The sequence below is a fragment of the Hypoxylon trugodes genome, assembly GCF_022578975.1.
Source record: "Hypoxylon trugodes strain CBS 135444 unplaced genomic scaffold F4822scaffold_10, whole genome shotgun sequence".
Classification (NCBI taxonomy): domain Eukaryota; kingdom Fungi; phylum Ascomycota; class Sordariomycetes; order Xylariales; family Hypoxylaceae; genus Hypoxylon; species Hypoxylon trugodes.
In genome coordinates, this window is record NW_026250025.1 from 1138213 (window position 1) to 1164020 (window position 25808).

Genomic DNA, 25808 nt, shown 5'->3' on the forward strand with positions numbered 1-25808 from the left:
GATTATTAGTTAGTAAGGGAAGTTGTTGCGCGGTGCGGTGCTCCCGACGAATTGAGCTTGTTTTTTCGTGGTCGAAGGTTTGGAGGTTGAACCAAATTTCGCAATTTGGGAATTTTGCGGTGGAGGGGCCAAAACAATTTTGGAATTTCCACTTGAGTTTGTGGGCAAGAGGGCCCCCAGCCGAAGTGGTCCGTGCTTTCGATAAAGATAAGGTACCTGAAGTGCAACTTCCACCTTTCAAATTGATCCACACGCACTACTCCCGCTAAGAGATGTACCGATGTACCTAGTACAACTTCATGTTTCTCCAAATTTAATTTTCGCGATAGCTTCATTCTTTCACAAACAATAGTTTATAAAAACTAAGATACGTGATCAAACTATTGCTTCATCTTGATATCAATCACACTTTTCCTATTGCTTGCCCAAGGTGCACCAGGGATTCTACCTCTTATGACACAACTGGGAATGAAATTGGTTACGTCATTGGTTCATATTCTTTAGCTAACTGATATTCATTGAAACTGTCTGGGCTGAAGGGCAACGCGGAAGACAGGTTTAATATAAGAGCAAGACATTACTATAAGGTTTGTTCTAATGAAGAATTTCGTCTGTCGAGCGAATCTTAGTATTAGCATCCGGTTATGTTGGATGGGCGACCCAATAAGTAGGTAAATTGTAAGAATTGCTTATTACGACTTACTAGAGCACATTATACTTTTCATGCAGATATTTTGTCTTATTACCACAATCTAACGCAATGCATCAAAAGCAAAGTTCGCAAATTGGGCCACGTTGTGGTAGCCGTGAATACCTCGCACTTGACCTTGAAGGTCTAGGTCATATTTACAATAGGCATTTGAATTTTTGTAACCGAGAATACCCATAACCCAACGCAACTGTCCTAATAGCAGGTAAGTGGAGTAAACCATCCGTGATTCATGCTCGACGTAAACGATACAAAAAGGGGAAAGGGGGTATGCGGAAGAGTGTAATTTAAACCAACACAAACACAACAAATTATCGAGAAGGAGGGTATCTCATCATCAGCCTGTATGTATGCGATTCACCCCGTACCCCCTTATACATCCTTTCGAATCAGGGAATCTGAGGGTGTGACTCGTTGTGCCCATTCACTATTCACATATTAGTAATCAAGCACAAACTCCTAATTGGGAGAAGATTCGACTTACGTCCAACTGCCGTCGTAGACCCTTCGGGTCTCAGGAGTACCATAACCTGCCTCCTCAAGAGCGGTCTCAATGATAACCGCTGTTACACCAGTGCCACAAGTCGAGATAATGGGCTTTGATGGATCTACTCCCTTCTCTGCAAATAGCTTCTGCAACTGCTCCTTTGGTAGGAATGCCTTCGTCTCCGGGTCGAGAACGGCATTGAAGGGAATGTTGATAGAACCAGGCATGTGGCCGGACGAAAGACCTTCCCTGGGTTCGGGATCCTTGCCGGTGAATCTGCCATTGGGCCTCGCGTCAATGATTTGAACGCCTTCCGCACCTTCCTTGTTGTAATCTAGAGCAACCTCCCGCACCTCTTCGAAGCTCGCTACCTTGGATTCGTCAGGCTTGGGAATTGGGTATGGGTTGCACTCTACATTGTAGAGTTCTCCTGATTCTGTGGGAAGGCCCTCTTCCACCCAGAGCTTGAAGTTGTTCAGGATATGCACCTGAGGGTGACCATATACCTTGAGAGTCCAGGCTACTCTTGGCGCACTGAAGATACCTAATTCCTTTGTGTCATAAACCACTACTGTATCTTGCTTCTGAATCCCGAGGGAGCTCATTGCTTCGGCGAATGTCTTAGGACTAGGTAGCATGTGGGGGTAAGGACTTCGTTTGTCAATTACTTTGTCTAGGTTGAAGAATCGGGCTTTCGGTATTCGCTTCTCACGGAAGACTTCGATGCCCTGTCGCTTGTCGTTCGGTAGAAACCATGCGGCACATAGTGGAATAACTCGAGGATCGGTACTGATGGAGTTTGGTGGGTTTTTCTTTAGAGCTTCCGCTAGCTCTTTGGGTGTTACTAGGTAGGAAGAGGAGGAAATATTTCGACGCGACTCTATGAAGATAGGCTGGCATCTGTGAAAGCCCTGTCGTGGGAGGGCAGCTCTGGTAGAGCGCAATATCGCAAGAGTAGCCATGGCTAGACCGCTCAATGGCCGACTCTCTTATCGTAATTTATGTACGTCAATGTCGATTAGAAATTCCACTCCCTTACGTAGATCGTTGTGAGATTGAAGTGGAGGATTTTAGGTGTGTGAGGGTTGAATTGTCTCTCGGAAATGGACAATTCGGATCGGCACCTCGATCGGAGAGATCGTGAGTAACTGGTGATGGTATAGAGAAAAAGTGATGTTCGAAAGAACGAATAAGTTCCCAATTCGCTTGTGGGTGCGGGGTCCTTAAAACACTTACAGTTACTCAGTCAGCGACTTCCTTTGTGGTATTGATCTAGCACCAACAGAAATAAACAATCGTGGAGGGTGCAGGAACGTCCCTCAACATCAGATAAGCTTTGCGATGGCGTGAAGCGTGAAGTCTAAAAATCTCCAATACCCCCAATTTTGACTTACCACGAGGGTTGCGCGATAAGCAAGGTTGCACCTGGCTATATACCTAGGTTCCCAGGTAATGTATGTACTATCCAATGTAAGAGGCGCCTGCAAATGGTGGAGTACATTCCACTAAAATCAGGTGTGGACTTGCCGGGATTTCCGCTCTATGAACGTTATAGAATTAACGATCGGACTTATTATATCGATACCGATATAGGCCGCTAGGCGTTGATTTATTGTCTAGGTACCTATCTTCAGGTACCTTCCGATATACCTATTTGATTACTATGGTGGTACAACCAAACATTAACACCCACACACCTGCAACTCGACTGAGAATTAAGAATTTGAGAAAACACTCCCGCTTCACCAACTTTTTGGTTTTACATATACCACGATAATATCCAATACGCATAGAGCTGTGCTTCTCAATAAACCACACGTTCAATATGAAGGTTAAGATCAAGCAGTGGAATGCTGTCGCGACATGGCGATGGGATCTTCCAGAAGACGACGTGTGTGGTATCTGTCAAGTTCACTTTGACGGGACGTGTCCGACTTGCAAATATCCCGGCGACGATTGCAGTTTATGTAAGTTACTCTCGCGCTATCTGTGTGTATTATACTCATTAACCCTCTTTTTCCTCAGTATCGGGCAAATGTGGTCACAACTTTCACATGGTTAGTATTGTTCGACTTGAAGATTTCACTATATGATTTAAGTCTGTTAACGGCAGAACAGCATTGCATCATGGAATGGATCAAGCAAGACTCTGCAAAAGGTCAATGCCCAATGTGCCGACAGAGTATGCCAAAACTCCATTTAGTGCTCAGTGGCGTTTCAGCTGACATATTATTCAGAGTTCGAATGGGGAGCAGATACCGGAGCAACTCAACCACAAGCAGATGAACAGCAAGACATGGTTGAGGATCAATGAAAAGGCTCTTTATCTTCGATCTCCGAATATGCTGCCGACTTCAATTTGTTCTTTTGGCTTTTATACTTGATACCCGGGGCGTTCATGACTTTCGATCTTTAATGGCATTTGCTTGGTAAAAGTGAGTAGCTTTCCTAACATTCATTATCCCGTATACTAAAGTGTAGAGTAGGAAAGAATAATTATAAACTAATATTTACCACTCAATGCCTGGAAAACGAGAACATTAATACAATGGATCCTTCTTACCTATTCCCTTCTCCAAGAAGGAATTCGTCCCTGCATACAAATACCATTTTCTTACAGGGGACTGCCAAGCTTCCCTTCTTCCCCCACATACCGATAAGATAGAAGCTCTAGGGCCCCCAATGCTACAAAAGCTACGATTATAGTTAAGGTTAGGCAAGCTAGGCTCTATAAGTGGATACCTTGGTAGGTACCACTTCACTGCTTGCAGATGCTTGCATGACACCACCTGCAGTCTTCCATCACTAGACCATCCTGTATGTACTTCCGGAGCAAACCCTTTGGGCCTTCTCTCTCTCTCTTTTCTTATCCATTAACTTTCCAACACATGGAACCTTGGAGTCATGATGCGCCAGCCTTCTTTTCATCATTTCCATCCTAACTTTCATTCCATCCCCCTCCTTCAGATAACCAACTCCATGACGCTCATCTACCACCAATCTTCAAGATGACCGAACCAACAACCGATCAACCGCCAATAGCGGACGCGTCCTACAACCACGACCAAGATCGCGATCCACCTCCGTTTGCGCCTATCTTCACCCTCGTACATGATGCATCGACGCGTACAATTCATCATCCACATGTGCGCTACATCTTCAGCGACGATGACCCAGACGTCCTAACACAAGCACTAGCCGAACTGAATTCCGGAACCGATGAAAACAACAGCGACTCAGCCTACACCTTCAACCGAGCCATGATACTAGACCTAGCACCTAATAATAATGGAGGATACAGTGTCGCTTGGGCTTCAAGCTTGTCACCGTCATGGGCTGTGCTTGATACTCAACTAAGTCAGATAACACCACCTTCATCAGACGGGGAAAGCAACAACGGCAACGAAGGCGGCGATAACGGCGGCCGAGCTGATCGACTTATGCTAGAAATCAACGGCATAGAGAGCAACGCACTAGGATCAGAAGGCGAATTTTCTGGAGAATCGAGTCGACGAGGTACCAGCATCGCGAGTGGCGGTGGAAGTGGTCAAAGTGATCGCGTAAGGGGAGAGAACGAAGACTACGCTAATATAGTGGACAAATTCGAAAAATGCATGGTCACCCTACGAAGGATTGTCGATGCCGGTGAGGAGAGACGACGACAAATTGCCGAAGATGCATATACAGCTACGGAGCCCATTCAAGGCGCAATAGAAGAGAACCAACCTACGGATTGATAACGATAACCAAGATCTGTTCTATGTAGGACTTGCATCACCATCACTATACCTACCAAACTTCAGGCCATCTCAGAACAATTGGGACGACAACGAAAATTGGATCAGTATTACCAGCTAAAGGGCCACAAAGAATGTTAAACAGGAACACAGGACTGTAGATCGCCGCTGGAACTGGGAAATCGTCATACCGACCCAAGAGACACCAAGGACAGGGGATTGCAATTTGGACATAAAAGAGCTTACCTTCTGAATGAACCACGGGGTACACACCTAATCGGCTATGTGCCACCCCAAACCCAAAGAGCTTCAACCTGTGGAACATCCAGAGAGGGCCCGTCCAGTTATTATTTAATATCACGGCCTAACCATTTTACGACATCATGTGCATTTACTGGGCGTCTTCATGATACACGCGGCATAGGTATTTCAATAGAACTTACTCACCTCATTATCTCTGGAATGGCCTTTTTTGGTTATTAATGAGAACCATTTAGTCATCTAATGACATCCACCTTGGCCACACCGACGGCGTTTTTTTATTACGATTGGTTTCTCCCTTTTGGGAATATTAAATCCATCATTAGGCAACTAAATTCGATTATTTGGGATCTCGTTTTAAATGACCAATATTAGCATGCTTCAATTTGACATTTGAATGATTATCAACTTGATGAGTTGAACTTAACCATTAGAATGTTCCTGTGCGACACTCACATCGGCTAAGCTTGATTTCAATGAATCATATCGTGACTTTTACATGTGCTTCAAGCTGGATGCTCGGAAGAAACTTACCTTTTGGGAATGGTTGATTTCAATGCTGGGGCATTAATAGCGCGGTTTTGATGATGGTCGAGGCCCTCGCTATTCGAACGATTCAGGGGCCGTCTTATTAGATGTAAGCACATTGATAACTCGTCTTATATCCCGACGTCTGTTTGATTGGGTATGTGTCGCTTTATGTATTCCTCGGTTTACAATCGTATACAGAGGGATCCGGGATAGACAGGTTTTATAATCATTCTCAATTATGACTTCCTACAGATCCTAAACATCTCACGAGATCTGAGAGCAAGCAAACACGGCGATCCGATCCCCCTTGGCGTTCTGTTTTTAAGTATGCATTCAATTGTATTTGTTATGAAAGTACGTACGTAATTCCCTACTATGTACATAATATATTAGATGAAGGCGATGAAGGCCACAATGTGACCCTGTCGTCTCGTAACACGCGGCCCCATTCCCGATTCATTGATCCCCTGAACGACCCTCGACCAGCCAACCGCTACGCAGCGTTCGAGACCTCTTTGAAACGCCAACTTTGTAACAAGTCTTGCCGCAGAATGCGACAACGCCCACCACCACAAAGCAATCAAGTTAGCAATCAAGAAATCTGGGCTCCCTCTTATCAACTTCCTAGCATGTTCCTGAGAGAAAAGAGAAATATCTCATTGAAATAGAAGATCCCCGGCTCTTTCAATACCAAAGAGAAAGCTTGGCATTTTCATTCCTTATTTTTGTTTTTTTATTCGTCCGTTCTCTCTTATTGACATTTTTTCTTCTTCCCCATCGACTGGGTCTGGACCGGCGATCGTAGTGCTGTGCATTTTTCTTCGTTTCTATACCTCATTTTGTAGTTGTGTTATTATCATTCGTGTTCGATATCGGTAGCAGAAAAAAAGAATCAAATCATCATGTTTGGAAAGACACGCATCCCGCCGTACACTGCGCCAGCGGACGCAGTTGTCCGTCGTCAGTATGTTGAGCAGAATGGCCATTTAGTCTGGTTCTGGTATACAAAGGTATGCATCAAACTTCACCCCAAACTCCGAATAACCTCTACTAACACAATACTACAGACAGGCGTCATCGTCAAATGGTCACTCTTCCTCGGCATCACTCTCCTACTCGGTCTATACCTAGTCCTAGGCCGCGTCCACGCCAAGAAGCGTGTAAACAAAGGTTTAAAGCCACTTGCCTACCACGGCGTAAGTCCTCATCCATCCCCCCCTCCAACACCTACCTCTCCCTTTCTAACGAACCACAGTGGCTACTCTCCCGCCAAGAACGCGCAGGCGTAGACCCACGCTACGCCTGGCCGCAAGCATCCTACACCACATACCCACAACCCTACGGCGGCGGGGCCTACGCCATGCCACCACCAGTCTACGACCCGAATAACCGACCCCCGATGTATGAGGGCGGGGGTGCGCCGCCGATGGGAGGTAGTAAGATTGATCCCATGCAGACCGGAGTCGAGCCTGCTCGTACCGGTGGTGGGGATTACGCTCCGCCGCCGGGTCCGCCGCCTGCTGCTGCGCTGCGATAAATGGATCGGGTTTCTAAATGGCAAAATGGGAAAACGTAAGGACTAGGAATGAGGTGTAGGGGGATAAGGTGTAATTGTCAAATCGGTCTGGATTAGTGGTACATGAACTTGGCAGTACGTCTAGGCGGCAAACATGGTGGGAATTGAAATATCTGTACGATTGAAGATTAGAATGATAATAATCCCATTGCAAAACCTACATCCATGCAATCCGTATAAACTGTATAATACAAGCAAGTTCGAGTGCTACTGTTGCTGCAGCATTGTGTGCCTTGCATGTGAAAAGGAGGAAAATCTCCATAAGGCTCCATAATACGCCATCGTGTATGTATGTGCTCTGACATTCGAGCCCCCATTATAACGTATTGCGCCCCGTTCCTGGGTATCTATAGCGTAATAAAACCCAAACTCCATATAATTCCGCACGTGTGTATGTGTATCATCGACCCTTCTGTCCTTCCTTTTTTCTATTTCTTTCTTTCTAATCCACTTCCATGGCGTCCGGATCGTCGTAGTTGTAATTCGTCGTAGTAGTACCCACCGCGGCTCCATTGTGATGTGCGAAACCGTTCATCGTATTCGGCCCATTATTCGACGCAGGGAATACGGGTGGAGCAGTGACGGTTTGCGACGTCGATGATGCAGGAGTCGCAGAATTGGAGGAGGCGGATCCAGATGTAGCCTGCTGGTGCTGTTGTTCGCGCTCCTCTTTTTGTTTTTCCCTGACTCTCTGCCTCGACTCAATGATCGCTTTCCGCACACTGTCCTTCTCCTGGGGCACGGTCAGCGAACTAGGTTCACTGTACAGGACCATCTGCATGCCGGCGATCTCGCCATCCTTATTGGCTAGGATAGACGGCGGAATGCGGGTTTGCATTAGGTGCTTCTCGATGTCTGGCAGGAAGACCAGGCGCCCGCTGGTATCGCTATCCGACTCGCTGTCCGTGAGTTCGTCGTCTAGGTTGTAAATGTATACTTTGTGCTTGGAGTCATCGAGTTGCATCGTATCGTCTTCAGGGATCTGAGTTAGAGAGGCGGATTCGGTCGGTCTGAGCTTGGGGCTCTCGACCGGGACGTATAGCTTTTGGCCATTTTGTTCTGTGTATAATGCAAGTATGTTAGCGGCGCATTCGTATACCTTGCAGCCTTGCCAATTGGACATACAACCCAGTTCACAATGGAGGTGAGACGAGGTGAAGGGGGGACTTACCAAGATTGAGAAGACTTAGTCGTTTAGATAGTCGCTCATTATCCTGGGATTCAGCTTTCCTCTTGCGCATCTTGCGCGTTCCACCTCCTACATCGAGATTTCGTCCCTGTTGTTGTAGTATTTCTGAATTGGAATAACAGGCATCGGGACGGGAATGACTGGAATAGGAATTGGGATTGGGATAAGAATTAGAATAAGAACTGGGATAATCAAAATTATGGGTTCTCGTGGAAGCGACTGGAACGCCGATGGCAGCGGGAGCGACCGCGGGGAGATGCACAGCTCTAGGATTGGCCTGTGGGAAGCCGGAAAGCGTAATCGCGGCAGGCGAGCTTGGTCCAATCTCGACTTCCATAGCGACTTTTTTTAGTGGAGGTTTCTAGGTACCTAGGGCCTTATCCTCCCTTATCCTTCCTTATCCCTTATCGATTTTCCCTCTTCAACTGTTAACCTTGGAAATCCTTCCACCTCTTTTTTGAAAAGTACTGCACGTACTGCTCTAACTGCCGCACCGCACCACACAAGCTGGGATATACCTAGGTAATCAACCTATCTTAATCCCCCTGTGACTCAATGCGATAATATTTGATTATAATATCGAATTGGTTATTCGACAGGTTGTCACACCTCTTTTTCTTTGGTTACACCAATCAAATGTGTCATCGTAGGTCCGATCGCGCGGGTTGGGTCGGGTACGTATCATAAGGAAGGAGGGAAAAAAAAAGACGGGGTTTCCTAGTTTTGAGTTTTTGAGGGTTTTGAACCGAACCGAATGAAAATCCAATGCGGCGGACCGTCGCCGTTTATAGGCCGTCGCGCGCATCATTGAGTCACTCCTGTCAATTCTATCATTCTTGTAGAACGTTCTATCCTTTTTCTACACAATCGGCCGGAAACAACCCAACGCCGACAAAATACTCCACCAAACCAACTCTTTCAATTTCTTTAACTTCTTCTTTTAAATTTTCAACTTCCGCTTCCACTTCAACAGCCCATAACCCCCAAACCCACGCCATCATGGGCGAACCGAAGTGGACCGGCGCAGGGGTTCGCAAGACTTTCCTTGAATACTTTGAGGAGAGAGGGCACACGATAGGTATGCAAATAATTAAAATACCAACAACGCCACCAACCAACATTTTTAATACTTCATAACTGCGACTATCATAATCCTTCAAGCTTCCTCTATCCAATACAATGTGCAAACTTACTAATTTCCCACGTTTTTCCCAGTGCCCTCATCGTCGGTTGTGCCTCACAATGACCCCACCTTGCTCTTCACCAATGCGGGCATGAACCAATTCAAGCCCATATTCTTAGGAACGATCGCTAGTACAGACGATACTGCCAAGCTGAAGCGTGCGGTCGATACTCAGAAGTGTATACGCGCCGGCGGCAAACACAATGTATGATATATGCGACTTAACACCCTATCTTACCTACCCTATCTACCCTATCCACCCTTGCGTGCCTGACCTGGACTAAACCTATATAGGACCTTGACGAGTGAGTTCGGACCCGGCTCCGGTCCTACGCCGCCCAAAATGATCTATCATATATGCTAATGGAATATGTAGTGTCGGCAAAGACAGCTACCACCATGTAAGCGCATATGCACCCCTTATTCGCGTATCGAGACATTAATAGGAGTCGCAGACCTTCTTTGAGATGTTGGGCAACTGGTCCTTCGGTGATTACTTCAAGAAAGAGGCGGTAGAATGGTCTTGGGAACTTCTTACTAAAGTCTTTGGGCTGGACCCCACCAGACTTTACGTCACCTACTTCGAGGGTAACCCCGATATGGGTCTCGAGCCCGACCTAGAGGCCAAGGAACTATGGAAGTCCGTCGGTGTCCCTGAGGATCACATATTGCCGGGTAATATGAAGGATAACTTTTGGGAAATGGGTGACCAAGGTCCTTGCGGTCCTTGTAGTGAGATTCACTATGACAAAGTGGGTGGACGTAATGCCGCACACCTAGTCAACCAAGACGACCCCTTGGTAGTGGAGATTTGGAACAATGTTTTCATGCAATACGATCGCCAAAAAGATGGCTCGCTTAAGTCCTTACCAGCAAAGCACATTGACACAGGAATGGGTTTTGAGCGATTAGTATCGGCACTCCAAAACAAGGACTCCAATTACGCCACTGACATATTCACCCCGCTTTTCGAGAGGATCCAGGAAGTTGCTGGAGCACGACCATATACCGACAAGTATGGCAAGGATGATGTGGATGGTATTGATACCGCTTATCGTGTAGTTGCTGATCACATACGACTACTCGCTTTCGCTATCTCTGATGGTGCTGCGCCTAATAACGAGGGTAGAGGCTATGTCGTGCGTCGTGTGTTACGAAGAGGCTCGCGTTACGCAAGAAAGTACTTTAACGCCGAAATCGGCTCCTTTTTCTCCAAGATTCTGCCTGCGCTAGTTGAGCAGATGGGCGGACAATTCCCGGAGATCGCTAAAAAGCAGCAAGACATCAAGGAAATACTAGACGAAGAAGAGGAAGCATTCGCAAGAACTTTAGACCGTGGCGAGAAGCAATTCGAAAAGTACGCCGCACAGGCTGCTAACAGTGGAACCAAGAAACTTTCTGGAGCAGACGTTTGGAGATTATACGACACTTTCGGTTTTCCTGAAGATCTTACTAAGCTTATGGCCGAAGAGCGAGGTCTTGAAACTGACGAGAACGAAATTGCCATTGCAAGAGAGAAGGCCCGGGAGGCTAGCAAAGCCGTCAAGGAGGCAGTACAAACATTTGCCAAGCTTAACGTTCACCAAATCGCCGAATTAAAAGACAACTTACAAATACCCGTTCCTAACGACGAACCTAAGTTTTTCAAGGGCGATACGAAAGGAAAGGTTCAACTCATATATACAGGCACGGAATTCGTTAAATCGACTAAGGACCTTCCACCAAACACACCCTTTGGACTCCTACTTGATAAAACCAACTTCTATGCCGAGCAGGGTGGACAGGTTGCCGATACAGGACGACTCGTAATTGATGATGTTGCCGAATTCGAAGTTCATGATGTCCAACAATTTGGAGGATACATAGTTCATAACGGCTTTTTGAAGTATGGAGAACTTAACGCGGGCGATGAGGTTATCTGCGAGTACGATGAACTGCGAAGACAGCCTATTCGCAACAACCACACCGGAACACATATCCTCAACCATTCGCTACGAGAAGTACTGGGCGACGAAGTCAACCAAAAGGGATCGCTAGTCGACCAAGACAAGCTCCGGTTCGACTTTTCGCATAAGGCTGCTGTTACTATTCCCGAACTCAAAAAGATCGAGCACTTGTCGAATGAATACATACGGCAGAATTGCAAGATCTACTCCAAGGATGTTGAACTTGATCTAGCAAGGAATATTAATGGCGTGCGTGCCGTCTTCGGCGAGACATATCCCAACCCTGTTCGAGTAGTCTCGGTCGGTATTGATGTTGACATGCTACTTGAGACCCCTGAGAACCCAGATTGGCGCAAAGTCAGTGTTGAGTTCTGCGGTGGTACACATGTCGACCAAACCGGTATCATCAAGGATCTAGTAGTGGTTGAGGAGAGTGGTATTGCTAAGGGTATTCGTCGTATCGTCGCCTACACAGGAGATTCTGCGCATCGTGTGCAACGTGATGCTGAAGAATTCTCCAAGCGCATTTCCACTATCGACGCTCTGCCGTTCGGCCCCGAGAAGGAGGCCGAAGTTAAGCAGGCTACTGTAGATCTCAACCAACTTGTCGTATCTACCTTAACCAAGGAGGAGCTAAAGACGCGATTCTCGAAAGTCATTAAGGCTGTCGTGGAAGAACAGAAGAAGCGACAAAAGGCTGAGAGCAAGACTGCCCTTGACACCGTCACTGCCCACTTCGCAAAGGATGAGAACAAGGACTCCAAGTATTTCATTGGTCATTTGCCTATTTCCGCTAATGCCAAGGCTCTTGCGGATGTTATGAACCACTTCAAGAGCAAGGATAAGGATAGGTCGGTGTATATCTTCGGTGGTAGTGCAGCTGAGGGCGCCGTCGTCCATGGCGTTTATGTCGGAACAGTAAGTTAAAAATCGCGAGTCACCTTCAGAAGAACATAACTAATATGTAATTTAGCACTTTGCTTCGCAAGGAGTTACTGCTGAGAAGTGGGCGTCTGCTGTCAGTGAGGTAGTCGGCGGCAAATCCGGTGGCAAGGAACCTACACGGCAGGGCCAGGGATCTAACGCCAACAAGATCGACGAAGCCGTCGCAGTCGCTGAGAAGTGGCTTCAGGAGAAGCTTAAGATCTAAAGCTCTAGCTCTAAGGTTTTAGCCCAAGAATCCTTAACCTTGCGCAAGTGCGCAGATATAAGATCGCGTCGATCCAACTCGACGGATACGTTAAGTATTAAATTACTTACTATGTAGGAGATGACCAAGGAATGGGAGGGCGGATGGTTATAATTGATTGATGATGGGCTGGAACATGGACATTTGCAATCTTACAACGATGCATGCAACGGAGGAAAAAAAGCATATCAAAAATAAAATAAAAAGTTCTCTGCCATAGAGGAACGGTATTAGGGTTATATTACATACTACCTAGGCTAGGTTTGTAGACCGAAGCCTACAACAGGAATTATGATGACTTACATGATGATGTCTGCGACTGTGTTCTACGTGCATTTTATAGTGTATGGAGTAGATTTCTAGGTCAAGGTGATGCAAGGCAAAAGTAACTGTGGGCATTGAAGCATTATGAATCATCTCAATGGTAATTTTTATACATGTATATGCACACGTATGTACATGCTATCAACACCGTATCTTCCAGTATTTCTACCTTAAAATTCCGATGCTATACATAACCACTCTCAAGGCGCTTGGACCTAGTTGAGATATGTGCACCCATCCATCCATCCATCTACATACATGCCACACCAATGCTATTCTGCAATACCACCCAACCACACCAGCGCCCCTTCAGCCGCAAAACAGACCACCTATACAGCCCATCTACACCGTAACCATAACACTAGCATTCCTATACCAACTCAGTAACGGATTCTCCCCACTCCGCGTACGAGTATCCTCGACATAAGCCCACGACCTCATAAACGCCTCATGCTCAATCACTCTCGTCAATTTCCCAGTAATAGCGCGATAAACAGCCTCGACGACTCTAAAATCCGTCGGAAACAGAATATCAAAGTACCCCTGATGCACAAGCGGTGTCGAGACGGGGACCATGCGTCTCTGGTATCTCGTCTGTACAACCGGTGCGTTTAGGCCTTTTACTGCGTCGGGTAGGAGGTGGAAATCTGAAGTTAGAAGACGGTGAGCGGGGAAGTGATGTTCGAGGACGTCGAAGAATTGCATGAGACGGGTTGGTATGTATTCCGGAGCGCTGAGGTTAGGGGCTAGGGGAAGTTGTTTTTTGAGCCAGCGCGTGACGCGGGATGTTGGGTAGGGAACGCGGTACCGTCCTCCTGTTGCGGCGTGCCGGACGCGGAGGTACCGTGCTGCTACTGGGTCCAGTATTGGTTCGTAGAATTCGTAAAAGTCGCCGTGGGAGTCGATGAGGACGATACCTTGGAGTGGTTCTTCGGTTTCTAGGTCGTAGCGTAGGACGTCGTGTGCGAAGTTATCGAATACTTCCATGGCTAGGAAGAAACAGGGGGATGGAACGCGGGAATTCCAGTCGAATACGGATTTATTTATAATTTCTACTTTGCTTGCGTGACCGCGCGAGGCGGCTGTCGCTAGGAGTTGTGAGTTTTGCAGCGCGGCGAGGGATGGTGAGATTTCGATAATTTTGTACTTGGTCCGGTCGTACACTGTCGGTTCGATGTCTCGGATGTAGTCGAGTACGTTGAGCATTAGGGTTCCGCGACCTGCGCCCATCTCGTAGATAATGAGATCGTGGTAGGGGTATGTGGTCATTAGGTAGTTCGACATTAGGTACCGCGCGACGGCCTCGCCGTAGTAGGGTCGGAAAAGTTCTGTTGGCGTGTGCCAGAGCTGTCGCGTATCATCCGCGCGGCCTTCTTGGGCGTCGAGGGCATCTTCGAATTCGGTGTAGCGACGGCCGAGCTCAGCGTGGAAGGCAGGTTCGTCGGGGATGGAGTTGAAGTTGAAGGGTTCGCCGGGGGTGAAGATGACGACTTGTTTGGAGAAGTAGCCGTAGTGGGGGTTGTATAGGCTATCTATACACAGAGAAAGAGCTAGGTCAACAACCAATGGCTATAGCATCAGGGAGGGGACGGTATACCCTCAATGAAGTCCCGCATAAGCATCTTAACTTTCCGCGGACGTTCTCTTCGCGATCTCAAATCGTTCGCCGTCACCATAGGATATGTCTTATACTCTTCTGTCATATCTTGGGCGAATAACTCGGTCCGTTGTTGCCAATGGCTATCCTTTTCAGCTGAACCATGTTTTGCCCCCCTAATAGAATCCCGACTAGCCATATGCCGCCTCTGCTGTTGGTTTTGGTGTTGTATCCGTCGGCCATGTTGGAGACAAGACGATAATATAGCTAAATTCCTTCTCGATTGGCAAGCCGGATGTGGATGTCTAAACAACTGGCGGAATAGCTGGGCCACGATCGGGGAGTCCATAGTCTGGACTGCAATCTTGCGCCTATTACCTAAGGTGGTGTAACGGAAGAGTGAGAGAGTTCTCGGTGGCTTGACGAAAGCTTCAATTTTTGGTGGTCGGATCGGGTTATCGCCGGCTTACGAGGGGTCTTAACTGAGAGCTTATTGGGTGATCCATTTGGCCCGAGCTCCCCCTCCATCGTAGCTCTATATAGTGGGGGTTTCTAGATGGGTGGGTCAGGTACTGTACCGATTGCGCGATACCATAGAATTAAACTTCATCACTGACGTATTTAGCTCTCGAAACGAGTAACAAGTCACTTGACTTAAAAAATATAAATAACTTCCAGTCGTATGCAACCGATGAATTAAGCATCTTTATTATCTAAGCCATCAAGCTACCCTGAAATGGATTGGAGGTTTTGAGTTACACCGGACAGCAGCTGCGGGAGGGTGAAAAGAAAGACGAGGTAGTCGCACAAGACAACCCATCCCATCCCAAAAAAGTAAAATTTCAAAAATGTCTCTCAGCGACCACCCCCGCGCCTACGGCACCGCCGCCGTAGCACTCTCCTTCATCGCAGGTATCCTGGTAACCCTAGGCTTCAAAGACCTATACCCGGACCTAGAACGACGTTTCCAACAGCGGGGAGGAGGGACATCCCGGCGGAAGCCCATCCCTGACAAGCGCAGACGCTCTAGCATATTCTGGGGCGTGCAATTAGAAGACCACGAGTCTGAATCTTCTATCGTAGTACCCGGTGCCGCCCAAATCCCACGCGACGCCGGCATCAGCGAGGGTATCGAAGGATGTATCGGACGCACCCCTCTAATCCACATCCGCAGCTTATCCGAAGCCACCGGACGTACCATTCTCGCCAAAGCCGAGTTTCTCAACGGCGCAGGTAATAGTCCAAAAGACCGTGTCGCACTATCCATGATCCGGTCCGCGGAGGAAGCAGGCCGTCTTAAACCTGGGAGGGGTGATACGATATACGAGGGCACGGTAGGAAGTACCGGGATCTCAATCGCGGCTTTAGCTCGGGCTATGGGGTATCGTGCGCATATATGTATGCCCGATGACCAGAGCATGGAAAAATCGGATTTGCTGCACCATTTAGGAGCTACCGTGGAACGTGTACCGGTCCAACCCATCGCGTCGCCGGAGCATTTTGTGAATTTAGCAAGGAGGAGGGCCGCGGAGCATACGGCGTCTGCGACGCGGGAGAATCCGAGTGTGGGATTTTTCGCGGATCAATTCGAGTCGGATGCGAATTGGCATGCACATTTATCGACTACGGGGCCGGAGATATATTATCAGACGGATAATGGACATCTTGATGCTTTTGTCGCGGGGGCTGGGACTGGTGGGACGATATCTGGGGTTGCTAAGTATCTTAAGGAAACGGCGAAATTGCATGACTTGAAAGTCGTGCTAGCGGATCCTCAGGGAAGTGGGTTGTATAATAAGATCCGACATGGAGTTATGTACTCCAACACCGAGAAAGAGGGCACAAGGCGGCGACAACAAGTCGATACTATCGTGGAGGGTATTGGTATCAACCGGGTAACTGAGAATTTAGAGGTGGGACGGGACTTGATAGATACCGCGGTACGAGTTACCGATGCACAGGCATGTGCTATGGCGCGGTGGTTGGTGGAACATGATGGAATATTTTGCGGAAGCAGTAGCGCAGTCAATTGCGTGGCTTCTGTTGTCGCAGCGCTGAGTTTACCGAAGGGGAGTACGGTGGTTACGGTGTTGTGTGACCCGGGAATGCGACATTTAAGCAAGTTCTATAAGAAAGTTGCGGATATGGGATTAGAGGATGATGATAAGCCGAAGGATTTACTGACGTTATTGGGTATTGAGAAACCGAAAACACGGTGACAATACCCATTGATTTAAAGAAGTATGAAATCGACCACACGAATCTACATCACGAACGTTACGAATGGGCCAATAAAACGAGAATAAATCTTTATGTTGAAGGTAAATAGCGTGTAAGTTAGATGCCATTCGACCTATGGTTACAGAAACTTGTCTAGCTAGCCTTGAAAACCACCGCAAGAGGGGACATGTTGGATGATGCAATTGTAAAATGCCGATGGCTACCACCTCCGAAGTGCAAATAAAAAGTTGCGAGTAATAAAAATGAGTAACAAATAGCCGTCTTCCTCATTGCCTTGCCGGGGATTCCTTAACTCCTCGCAAACGCAACCAATCATGAAAAATCAAAAGTACACACAACCTCGGTCGTTGTTCGTTGACCGAACCGGAGACGCCTGCCGTAGGACGCCTTATGCCATCTATTGGCGAGTAATACTGAGGGGTCTTATGTAGATACATAGACGAGTAAATCATACCAATGTCGTCATCCAAGCAAGGCTAGGTGAGACAAGATAGATAGGCGAAGAAGTGCGTTTACGAGAACTATACCAAGATTAGTATTGATTTTCGCCGGATATAAATAACATATGAAAATAGGGATTAAAACTTACCTTCCAACGCTTTCCACAGTTCATGCACTCGCAGAACGTCGTCATCGGTTCATCCGCACTTCGCGTCTGAGCCTGGGTGTAGGAGACCATCTTCTTCTTGCAGTTGCTACACTCAAGAGAATCAGAAATGGACTTCTCAGCCATGGGAACCTGCGCCTTCTTCATGTTCTCCATCTCGAGTTCGGCTTCATTCTTTCGTTGCTGAGCAGACATAAGATCCTTGGAGCTCATCACGACGAAGCGGTCTGCGGTGATGGTGCCAGACATGACATTTCGGCCAAGTTCGGCGTTGGTCTTGACCTTGAGATTCTGGAACAATGAACGGATCTTGTCCTTGTACTCCTTGGTTTCTCCCTTGTACGCCTTGAAAGCAGCATGCTCGACCTCGACGGCGCGCAGGATGACATTATCTTCAGACTCGCGCGAGCGGTAAGCCAAGCCGTTATAGATAAGACCGATACAATTGTCACGGGTCTGGGAACCAGTGCGACTGATGTCCACCTTATCCGACTTGAAGGTTCGCTTCTCCGGGTCGCCCTCGTAGGACTTCTTATTTCCGACGAGCGGCTTCGGTGCGGGTGATGCAGCCTTGGAGGCAGGTGACGCGGAACCCTTGATGGGTTTGGCGGATGATAGGGCCTTGGCTTTCTTCTCGGCTTCTATGCCTCGCTTCCATACCATGACGACCTCCCCGGCTACCTTGGCGACATCCTTGTTCGGGTTTCCTCGAAGTTTACCGATGACGATACCTGCTTTAGTGGTCTGTGACGTAGTAGTTAGCAATTGAACAAAGCGCGAACTTGCGGTATAGGCTAATCATATATAGGCATAGGTATAAAAGGGAAGGAAGAGTAAGATTGAGATATTCTAGAAGTACTACAAGATATAAATAGTAGCGTAGGCATGTCTCGGAAGGGTAGGTTACTGGGTAGTATCAAAGAGCGGATCGGTTACTTACACGCAACATTTCTTCGGTAGGCGCAGCACCTCTGAGCGACTCGATAATCGAGATAAGATTGGCAGCAGGCTCGTTATTCTGGGCAGCCTTATGCAGCTGCTTGACGCGCGCGTCGAGCTCTCGTTGATCCATGATGGGCGATTTCGGTATGGTTGAAAATAAAAATTGAAGGTGTCGGAAATCGGCGTAGAAATGGGTGGGGGGAAGATTTAGAATTGCGCGCCGTTACGAGGATCTATGTAGAGTTTTGTAGCTTAAGTTTTAGCTAAGAAGAAAAAAACGGTGTACAATCGCGGCTACCGTGTATTCTAGTGAAAGGGGGGGTTGTTTGTGTGAGGGACCTAAAAAGGTCAACTGAAAAAAATGATCTGTAAAAAAGAGAGGAAAGAGAAATGGGATGAATGAAGCTCTTTCCAAAGCCGTTCGCGGTTCCGCCTTGGGCAGCCGCCTACCTCTCCGCTACTACCTATTAGGGAATTGTGCACGGACTCCAATAAGTATATCACCGATATTTAACCGGAAGATATCTTCCCCGCTATCTTTATTTCGTACAGTGACCCCCACTTCATACGTTTTCTACTATTTTCGACTTCGGATCAAGCTGAGATGAATATGTCCAGATGGCGGATAGTGCCACGTGCTCACTTTCTTTACTAGGTCTTTTACCTATTAACAGGAGAATATTTTCTAAATTATTCTTTTCAACAGCAGCAAATATTTACTATCGTCTGTGAAGAAGATAACTAGCATTAAATACTCCAAATGACTGTTGAAATGACCCCCCAAACAATCGCCAAGCAAGTTAGTTGTGGAGTTGTTTTTGTTATATTCTACTGTTCTTTTCAGAAACACAAGGAAATGAGTCAACCTAAGGTACACTACCACCCGGCCCATGACATTACTAAGAGTAATTATATCTAGCAGACAGTTTAAAGCAGTAGTAGAAATGAAAATCAGGTCCTTGTTTTGACAAAACAGATTCTTAGTTCATCATCTCTTCTTTTTTTGCCACTTTTCTTCTGTCATTAAGTATAGTGCATTCAAACCTAGCAAAGAACTACTGAAGATCATCAAGGGGGCTGTGAAAAAGCACAAACACAAGTTGCTTTCCTATTTTACCCCTTAGGATTTACCTCCTAGAAAGGTTCATTAAAAAATTAAACTATAACTTACATTATATAGTATTGAATACGACAGATACGACGCAAGACGAACACCATGACTAGGACCACACATACATCAAGGGGCTTTCCAGAAGTCGAGCCAGGTTATAACTCGACACATAACGACGACACGAAATATCACAATAGCATATCAAAAGATTTACAAACCATTTTATTTATTTCAGCCGCCCTAAATGGCAGCAATAATCAACAAATCAACACTGTAGGTGGCTTGTTCTAAAGCTCACGAGAACGAAGAAACACAAACATCATCCCTCCGATCGAAGAATACCACCTCCTCCCTTCCTCCTCCTTCGGAACGCCTCACTAAAGCCACGACTCTAATAATACTAAAACGACGTGGTCCATGAACTGGCGAATACCACAACCCTAATCTGTGGAAGGGTCATGCGGGGCCTTCCACCCGTCAGCAGAACCATTGGCATTTGCGCCGTCAGGGAAGAGTTGGTCATAGCCCCAATTGACAAACTCGTCCTCATTATATTGGGACTCTAGGGTCTCCGCGGGAGCCGAGGTGAGCAGCTGCAGAAGATCATCATCTTGATGGGGAAATTGAAAACCCTGGTGGCTGCTGCCGGTATTATCACCCAGCGAATGTAAGGCGGCGGAAGCTGGGGTGAAACCCAGCGCGGAATCACCGTCGTGATCGGCAAATTGATAGGCCTGCTGGGTGTTATCCTCCAGCAAATCCAAAAAACCCACTGTCTGGGAGTTATTAGCACCAACGGCATCGGCATAGTTGGTACCAGCGGAGGGAGCAGGGTTTAACGTCAGACCCCGCTCAACTGGAGCCGAAGTGACAGGTTGGTACCCCGTCGAACGAGATGCTGACGGGGTAGTAGTTCTCTGCCTCTTGTAGGCCTGAGTTTCCCCCGTCGATGAACCCTGCGTGGTAGCGTTGCTTGCAACCATCCTTCGCTTTCGGTAATCGGAGTGAAATTTAGCAACTGTATCTTGCCCGTCCTCGGGCGCATCCATTGCACTGCGTCTGACTCCTGACATTTGCGGGTAGCCGCTGTTTAGCAGACTACCCGTAATACCTTGGGTGGTAGAACCACCCTCTCCAGCCATATTGCCGGCATTCATGTTTACTCCCGCATGTTGCGGGAGCTGAGGGACCTGCTTGTTTCCGTTAGCCGTTTTTCACAAAGTTGAGCCTATTTTCGAGGGATAGAACAAGATAATCCAACGGAAGTATGCTTCATGGAAGAACAGGGAGACAACTTACAAGACCAATATCGGGGTTGAAGGGATACGCAGATGGATCAAGTCCTTGAGCCACGCCAGTCGTACGGCCTACATTACAATCTTGAGGATGGTGAAATGAAGGCTGGCCCTGGGCGTATAGGTCCAGATTACCTTGCGCCCCATCACCATGAGGATCATAGGTATTGCCGGGTTCGCCACCTGTGATAGACATTGGCGTATATCTGTGTCCCCGCCGGTGCTGGCCCGTTGCGCCACTGGGTTTTATGTTCGGCGGTCCTGATGATTTGGAGCCCGAGGAAGATTTGGGATCAACTGGCTCTAATCCACTACCGCCGCAGTGGTGGCAAGGTCGTTTATTTGCCCCCTTTTTACTGGCGGCGGCCGTCGCATTTCCGCCGGTGTTCGGCTCCTCGCGCGGGCTCCCACCGGTCGACAGGTGGATTTGGTTGCCTAGCCGGTTTCTGGGTTACAAGTTAGTTACGTTTCTCACTTTATACTTATTGTTCACGACTACTTACCCCTTTCTAGGGTCCTTGCCATAATTTTCGACCACATACTTCACTTGCTTCATTGTGCAATGAGCAATATTGGAGGCGTCGTGGTAGTCCTCCCCGAATCTCTCTCTTACTAGGGCCGCTACGCTGGTATATAGCGACTCCTTTTGACCCCGCGGAAGGGCATAGCGGGGTATAGCTTGCTCCAGGATGAAGTCGAGGACCTCATCGTTGGCCTCCCAACGCGCTTTCACCATTTCGGTCGTTTCCTCGTTCCGGCCCTGCCCGATGTCTGTTAGTCACAGTCAAGAGATGAGAGATACGTCTTAAACGGCTGCAAAAGTTCTTCAAACCAATGGTAATGAACATACCATGGTTAATTCTTTTATGTCCTGGCTTTGTGGGAAATTGGGGTGGTGATGGTAGAAAGAGATGCTCCAGAATGTTTTTTGGTGATTGACTTGGCGGATCTTCTTGTTCTGGTGCTGTGAAGAAGGATAGGAAAGGGAAGAGAAACAATTATAACTTTCTGCTTCTCAAATACATTCGCATGTTCATCCATGAAAACCCTCTACTCATAGAAGATCACATCAAGGGTAGGTGGTAAAGGGAGCTAGGGAGACATTTTCCCGATTGAAAGTGATTGGATGGATGATACTGATGAAAGAGTATAGGATGGATTGATGGGTGATTGTGCGATGACTCTATGAGCGATCAATGAACTGGTTCCTACTTACTAGCCGAAGATATTCTTGATGGAGTTAATGATTAGACCTTGGAGAGTGTCGAGGAGAAAAGAGAGGATCAATGTGTGTGAAAAGGGAACCCTAAGTTAGAATTGGTGTGTTGGAAATTCTTTTTTCTGACTTGGAAAATGGAAGAGAAAACCTAGTGGGAAAGGTTTAGGAATTTGTTAGGAGATGGAAAAGTGTAGCATTGTTTTGGGGGGAGTGCAAGCAAAATGAGTAGGGGGAGGAACGACGGAATAGAAAGTCAAGGAATAATATCCACTACGGGCGATTTACAACGGGAAGGTACGGAGACCCGGCCCTGTGACTATCGGGCCATATCCGTAGCACGGCAATAGCGAGTGATGGCACTACCTAGGTACTTGCATCTTGTTTACTTGCGCTATAGGTGGGCCAATAAACCGTACCTTCCCAAGTTATTTACAATCCTAGGTACTAGATACCTAGGTACCGAAGCTGTTTGGATATGAATCGATAGATACCGAGTTAAGGGGGATACGTCTCTTCAGGTGAATTTCACCTCATACGCTTGGACATGGTCAATGGTTTTATTCAGATCACTACGTAGACTAGGTATTCAAGGAGTGAATTACTACCTAACTAATATGCTTAATTCCATTCAATGATCGTGTATAATAATTCATATTCATTTGTCTCTTAAGTAGTATTATTGTTGGTTACGACCAAATCACATATAGTGAACCAAGGCTACTTACACATAACTGAATATCGACCTACGATGATAGCGAACATAACTATACACAGTACTTATCAGTAACAGTGATAGCCAATTAATTCATACCCCAGAGTCGAGAGAAGGAAGAGGAAGCCACGATATATCCAGCCCTACAAACCACCTATCACCACCCCTACCTACCCAAATTACACTAACAACAGGCAATTCCTAAGTCTAAGAAAGCACGTGGCCCGTCCCCACAATCTACCAATCGCCTTGAGTTCATGGAGGCACTGTAGTAGTTCGGACGAAAATACTTCAAATCTACCATAGTCCAAGGTGGTCTGAGCGTCGCTCCCCCTATAGACGGTGGAAATGCAGGGATCTAGCCCCTTAACATTAGTATAGGTACCTAGGTAGTTATATGAGATCTAGATAGTCAACGGGGAGGGAACAAAGAAAATCTACTAATACATAGGCCCTAAGCCCTATCTAATCGGTGTTCCTTCATTCCGCCTTCGGATCGGATAGCCTTAAGCACGACACTCATGATGAGGAAGTCGCATACAAGCTAGAGTAACCCGTATAAGGGCGCGGGAAACCTAGTGTAAGATAACAAGTTTGATGATAGAAGTGGTCTGACTGGGGAATTGGATGGAAGGAACATTCATCACATACTAACACCCACCTCCGAAAACCACGAAATGCCGTTATCCCCGTAATTAAAAAAAAAAACGCTGAAGCTTCTCTTTGAGAATACCTAGGTAGGTAGGTAGTGATTCACCGTGGGTATAGCTACTCTAGCTCGCTGGAGCTCATTATTGTGGATTTACATACCTAGGTACGTGAGGCAGTCACTTACTCTTCATCTCTAACTCAGGGATCGGGGGTCGAGGGGCGGGGCGAGTATATCGCTCAGCTGCGTATTTGTCAAACTCTAATCCTAGGCTTAGAAAGTAGAATGATTTTTAGTTGCCTACTTTGGAGATTTCTAGGGAAAGAGCATCTACGGCTGTCATTAATAGGCTACGCGTAGCTACATCTAGCTAGGAGTACCCGCGGTTAAGCACCAATGTAGGTACATACATGTAACACGCGTACCTAAGGGGGACTAACCCAAGCCACTGCTAACTTCACTTTGAATACCTAAATACGTACCTAGGTAGGTAGACGAGGATCCCCCTTCGATGAGCAGTCCCCGACGAAACTCTAAGATAGGTACCTATACGCGTACCTAGACAGCTATCAATGTGGGCAATTAGGCGGGCAGTCCCCTAACTCGATAAACATACCTACTACCCATACCTAAGCATGTACGTCCTCTCCCCTAGCAATCGCCTCCTCATACTCCTGGAACGTCTTAAAGCGCGCGGGTCTACCCGTTCCATTCTCCAGCCCTTGTTCCTGCATCAAGCTATCCCGAATCTCCATACACTTCTTCCACGCGGGCCGCTCGACCATCCGTTCATGCCAGGCCTGAACATTAGGATACCCGACGAACTTATCCTCAGGCGCGCACAAAATGACGGAATCGACGCGATGGTTCCACGGCATAAACGATAGATCCGCATACGTCATCTTATCGCCGACGAGCCATTGCTTACCTTCGAGACACGTATTGAGCACGCCGAGAACCCGTTTCAATTGCGCATTGTATCGCTCAATTGCCGATGGCACCTTTTCTTGATGTAAGATGTTGAACCTATATATAGTCAATTGGGATGAATGGCAACGGCGAAGAAGGCGATATCGCGAATAGCGGCGGAATGTGCGTACCATGCGGCGACGCCGAAATAAGGTCCCTGCCCGCTCTAATTGATTGAGGTATGTTAGCAATTATTTTTGAGATGCGATAAGGTCCGTGAGTTTTTATCTACTGATCGAATAGGTCGAGGAAGACGACGATTGAATTGTTCACGATTGACTAGGTGGCCGGAGGGAATGCGACAAATAATTAAGAGCCGAATACGACGTTTTCATACATACCATTTGGAATTGCAAATATTGATTGAGAAGATGCTTCTCCTTCAGAGTATCATACGTCAAGGTCTTATTGACGTCATATTGTTCGACGATATACTGGATGATAGCTCCCGATTCCCAGAGCGTTATATCTGTATTCGGGCCCCCAATTGCTTCTCAGGTCAGTACATAAACCCCAATTGATTTGAATCTACATACCAGGCACTCGCCCATTTGGATTGATATCGATGAAGGGCTTCCTCTTAATATCGGCAAACTCGATCGCCTTAATTTCATACGGTACGCTAAGTTCTTCCAAGACCATAATCACCTATTCTACATCAGGTCTGTCCCTCGCTATCGAGAAACATCGAGATATGCTGACCTTCCAGGAATTAGGACCCGGAGCTGGTTATCATGTAATTAGCGACAATACAAAGACATTTCACGGGGCCTCTCTTCGACTTACGGGTGATCCAGATACGAATAGGTTTGATGCTAGCCATCACGGTGAGAAAATAAAGTTATGTTGGGATTTAGTTACTGAGAGGTGGTTAGGTGAAGCTAATATCACCAACATACAGCTACGTCTCTTTATAACCTTCGCGCCGCACACGTAATACCCATGGAAGCAAGGGATCCTTAATCCAGAGATTCGTGTCAATAGTTAAGCCATACAAAGGGATACATCCTGGGAAGTATCGGAGGAACTCCTTATCGCCGATGTGGAGGCAAGGGAGTCCTTAGAACAAATAAGTCATTCTTGTATGTATACGATAGCTTCCGTAGCAGTTACCTGCGATCTCCTCGCGCAACAACAAAGTTATTAACCCCCTTATATGGTTGGTTTCATGACAGTTCGAATTCACCGAGCGATATTCGGGTTACTCGGAATTTGGGGATCATCTATGCGGGGCCGCCTCCGGAATGCGACTGGGGTCCGAGGCGATACCTCTACTATTGCTCTATCAATCATCTATACTTCTTTGTGTTGGTAAGAAGAGAATCGGGGAAATT

General features: G+C 47.0%; 11 protein-coding genes across 11 annotated transcripts; 5 read left to right on the forward strand and 6 right to left on the reverse strand.

Moving 5' to 3' along the window:
- Positions 1-754: 754 nt before the first annotated feature.
- Positions 755-2391, reverse strand: F4822DRAFT_58871 (thiosulfate sulfurtransferase). The gene is made up of 2 exons (XM_051463699.1): positions 1194-2391; positions 755-1136 (listed from the first exon to the last, which is right to left on the reverse strand). The coding sequence occupies exons 1-2, from the start codon at positions 2156-2158 to the stop codon at positions 1082-1084; spliced, it is 1020 nt and encodes a 339-aa protein (XP_051309804.1). The 5' UTR covers positions 2159-2391; the 3' UTR covers positions 755-1081.
- A 630-nt stretch (positions 2392-3021) lies between these two features.
- F4822DRAFT_433980 (RING/U-box) lies at positions 3022-3510 on the forward strand (the record flags this gene model as incomplete). The annotated part of the gene is made up of 4 exons (XM_051461924.1): positions 3022-3163; positions 3222-3253; positions 3315-3378; positions 3434-3510. The coding sequence occupies 4 exons, from the start codon at positions 3022-3024 to the stop codon at positions 3508-3510; spliced, it is 315 nt and encodes a 104-aa protein (XP_051309805.1).
- A 297-nt stretch (positions 3511-3807) lies between these two features.
- On the forward strand, positions 3808-4959 carry F4822DRAFT_58948 (uncharacterized protein). Its single transcript, XM_051463701.1, has 2 exons — positions 3808-3942; positions 4164-4959. The coding sequence occupies exon 2, from the start codon at positions 4205-4207 to the stop codon at positions 4931-4933; it is 729 nt and encodes a 242-aa protein (XP_051309806.1). The 5' UTR covers positions 3808-3942; positions 4164-4204; the 3' UTR covers positions 4934-4959.
- A 984-nt stretch (positions 4960-5943) lies between these two features.
- Positions 5944-7503, forward strand: F4822DRAFT_58950 (uncharacterized protein). The gene is made up of 3 exons (XM_051463702.1): positions 5944-6735; positions 6793-6921; positions 6981-7503. Exons 1-3 carry the CDS (start codon positions 6628-6630, stop codon positions 7260-7262), a joined length of 519 nt encoding a protein of 172 aa, XP_051309807.1. The 5' UTR covers positions 5944-6627; the 3' UTR covers positions 7263-7503.
- A 156-nt stretch (positions 7504-7659) lies between these two features.
- On the reverse strand, positions 7660-9041 carry F4822DRAFT_58993 (uncharacterized protein). The gene is made up of 2 exons (XM_051463703.1): positions 8473-9041; positions 7660-8360 (listed from the first exon to the last, which is right to left on the reverse strand). Exons 1-2 carry the CDS (start codon positions 8825-8827, stop codon positions 7744-7746), a joined length of 972 nt encoding a protein of 323 aa, XP_051309808.1. The 5' UTR covers positions 8828-9041; the 3' UTR covers positions 7660-7743.
- A 448-nt stretch (positions 9042-9489) lies between these two features.
- Positions 9490-12769, forward strand: F4822DRAFT_433984 (tRNA synthetases class II (A)-domain-containing protein; the record flags this gene model as incomplete). The annotated part of the gene is made up of 6 exons (XM_051461925.1): positions 9490-9568; positions 9706-9878; positions 9968-9978; positions 10050-10074; positions 10129-12537; positions 12593-12769. 6 exons carry the CDS (start codon positions 9490-9492, stop codon positions 12767-12769), a joined length of 2874 nt encoding a protein of 957 aa, XP_051309809.1.
- Positions 12770-13349: 580 nt separating this feature from the next.
- Positions 13350-15360, reverse strand: F4822DRAFT_59183 (DUF185-domain-containing protein). The gene is made up of 3 exons (XM_051463704.1): positions 15347-15360; positions 14730-15281; positions 13350-14664 (listed from the first exon to the last, which is right to left on the reverse strand). The coding sequence occupies exons 2-3, from the start codon at positions 15076-15078 to the stop codon at positions 13475-13477; spliced, it is 1539 nt and encodes a 512-aa protein (XP_051309810.1). The 5' UTR covers positions 15079-15281; positions 15347-15360; the 3' UTR covers positions 13350-13474.
- F4822DRAFT_58928 (PALP-domain-containing protein) lies at positions 15274-17225 on the forward strand. The gene has a single exon (XM_051463700.1). It carries the CDS (start codon positions 15578-15580, stop codon positions 16946-16948), a length of 1371 nt encoding a protein of 456 aa, XP_051309811.1. The 5' UTR covers positions 15274-15577; the 3' UTR covers positions 16949-17225.
- Positions 17226-17482: 257 nt separating this feature from the next.
- F4822DRAFT_433987 (transcription elongation factor) lies at positions 17483-18649 on the reverse strand (the record flags this gene model as incomplete). Its single annotated transcript, XM_051461926.1, has 3 exons — positions 17483-17491; positions 17560-18321; positions 18518-18649. 3 exons carry the CDS (start codon positions 18647-18649, stop codon positions 17483-17485), a joined length of 903 nt encoding a protein of 300 aa, XP_051309812.1.
- Positions 18650-20070: 1421 nt separating this feature from the next.
- Positions 20071-21661, reverse strand: F4822DRAFT_433988 (uncharacterized protein; the record flags this gene model as incomplete). The annotated part of the gene is made up of 3 exons (XM_051461927.1): positions 20071-20820; positions 20930-21371; positions 21429-21661. The coding sequence occupies 3 exons, from the start codon at positions 21659-21661 to the stop codon at positions 20071-20073; spliced, it is 1425 nt and encodes a 474-aa protein (XP_051309813.1).
- Positions 21662-24134: 2473 nt separating this feature from the next.
- On the reverse strand, positions 24135-25297 carry F4822DRAFT_433989 (glutathione S-transferase; the record flags this gene model as incomplete). The annotated part of the gene is made up of 6 exons (XM_051461928.1): positions 24135-24531; positions 24606-24640; positions 24816-24964; positions 25011-25122; positions 25177-25199; positions 25261-25297. 6 exons carry the CDS (start codon positions 25295-25297, stop codon positions 24135-24137), a joined length of 753 nt encoding a protein of 250 aa, XP_051309814.1.
- Between the last annotated feature and the right edge of the window lie 511 nt (positions 25298-25808).

Excerpts from the sequence above, each read along its gene's own strand:
- F4822DRAFT_58871 (XM_051463699.1), bottom strand. The coding sequence starts at position 2,158 with ATGGCTACTCTTGCGATATTGCGCTCTACCAGAGCTGCCCTCCCACGA. Across the intron at positions 1,137-1,193 it reads GTCTACGACGGCAGTTGGAC|TGAATGGGCACAACGAGTCA; the intron begins GTAAGTCGAATC and ends ATATGTGAATAG.
- F4822DRAFT_58948 (XM_051463701.1), top strand. The coding sequence starts at position 4,205 with ATGACCGAACCAACAACCGATCAACCGCCAATAGCGGACGCGTCCTAC.
- F4822DRAFT_58950 (XM_051463702.1), top strand. The coding sequence starts at position 6,628 with ATGTTTGGAAAGACACGCATCCCGCCGTACACTGCGCCAGCGGACGCA. Across the intron at positions 6,736-6,792 it reads TCTGGTTCTGGTATACAAAG|ACAGGCGTCATCGTCAAATG; the intron begins GTATGCATCAAA and ends ACAATACTACAG. Across the intron at positions 6,922-6,980 it reads AGCCACTTGCCTACCACGGC|TGGCTACTCTCCCGCCAAGA; the intron begins GTAAGTCCTCAT and ends AACGAACCACAG.
- F4822DRAFT_58993 (XM_051463703.1), bottom strand. The coding sequence starts at position 8,827 with ATGGAAGTCGAGATTGGACCAAGCTCGCCTGCCGCGATTACGCTTTCC. Across the intron at positions 8,361-8,472 it reads ACTAAGTCTTCTCAATCTTG|AACAAAATGGCCAAAAGCTA; the intron begins GTAAGTCCCCCC and ends CATTATACACAG.
- F4822DRAFT_59183 (XM_051463704.1), bottom strand. The coding sequence starts at position 15,078 with ATGGACTCCCCGATCGTGGCCCAGCTATTCCGCCAGTTGTTTAGACAT. Across the intron at positions 14,665-14,729 it reads TATGCGGGACTTCATTGAGG|ATAGCCTATACAACCCCCAC; the intron begins GTATACCGTCCC and ends CTCTGTGTATAG.
- F4822DRAFT_58928 (XM_051463700.1), top strand. The coding sequence starts at position 15,578 with ATGTCTCTCAGCGACCACCCCCGCGCCTACGGCACCGCCGCCGTAGCA.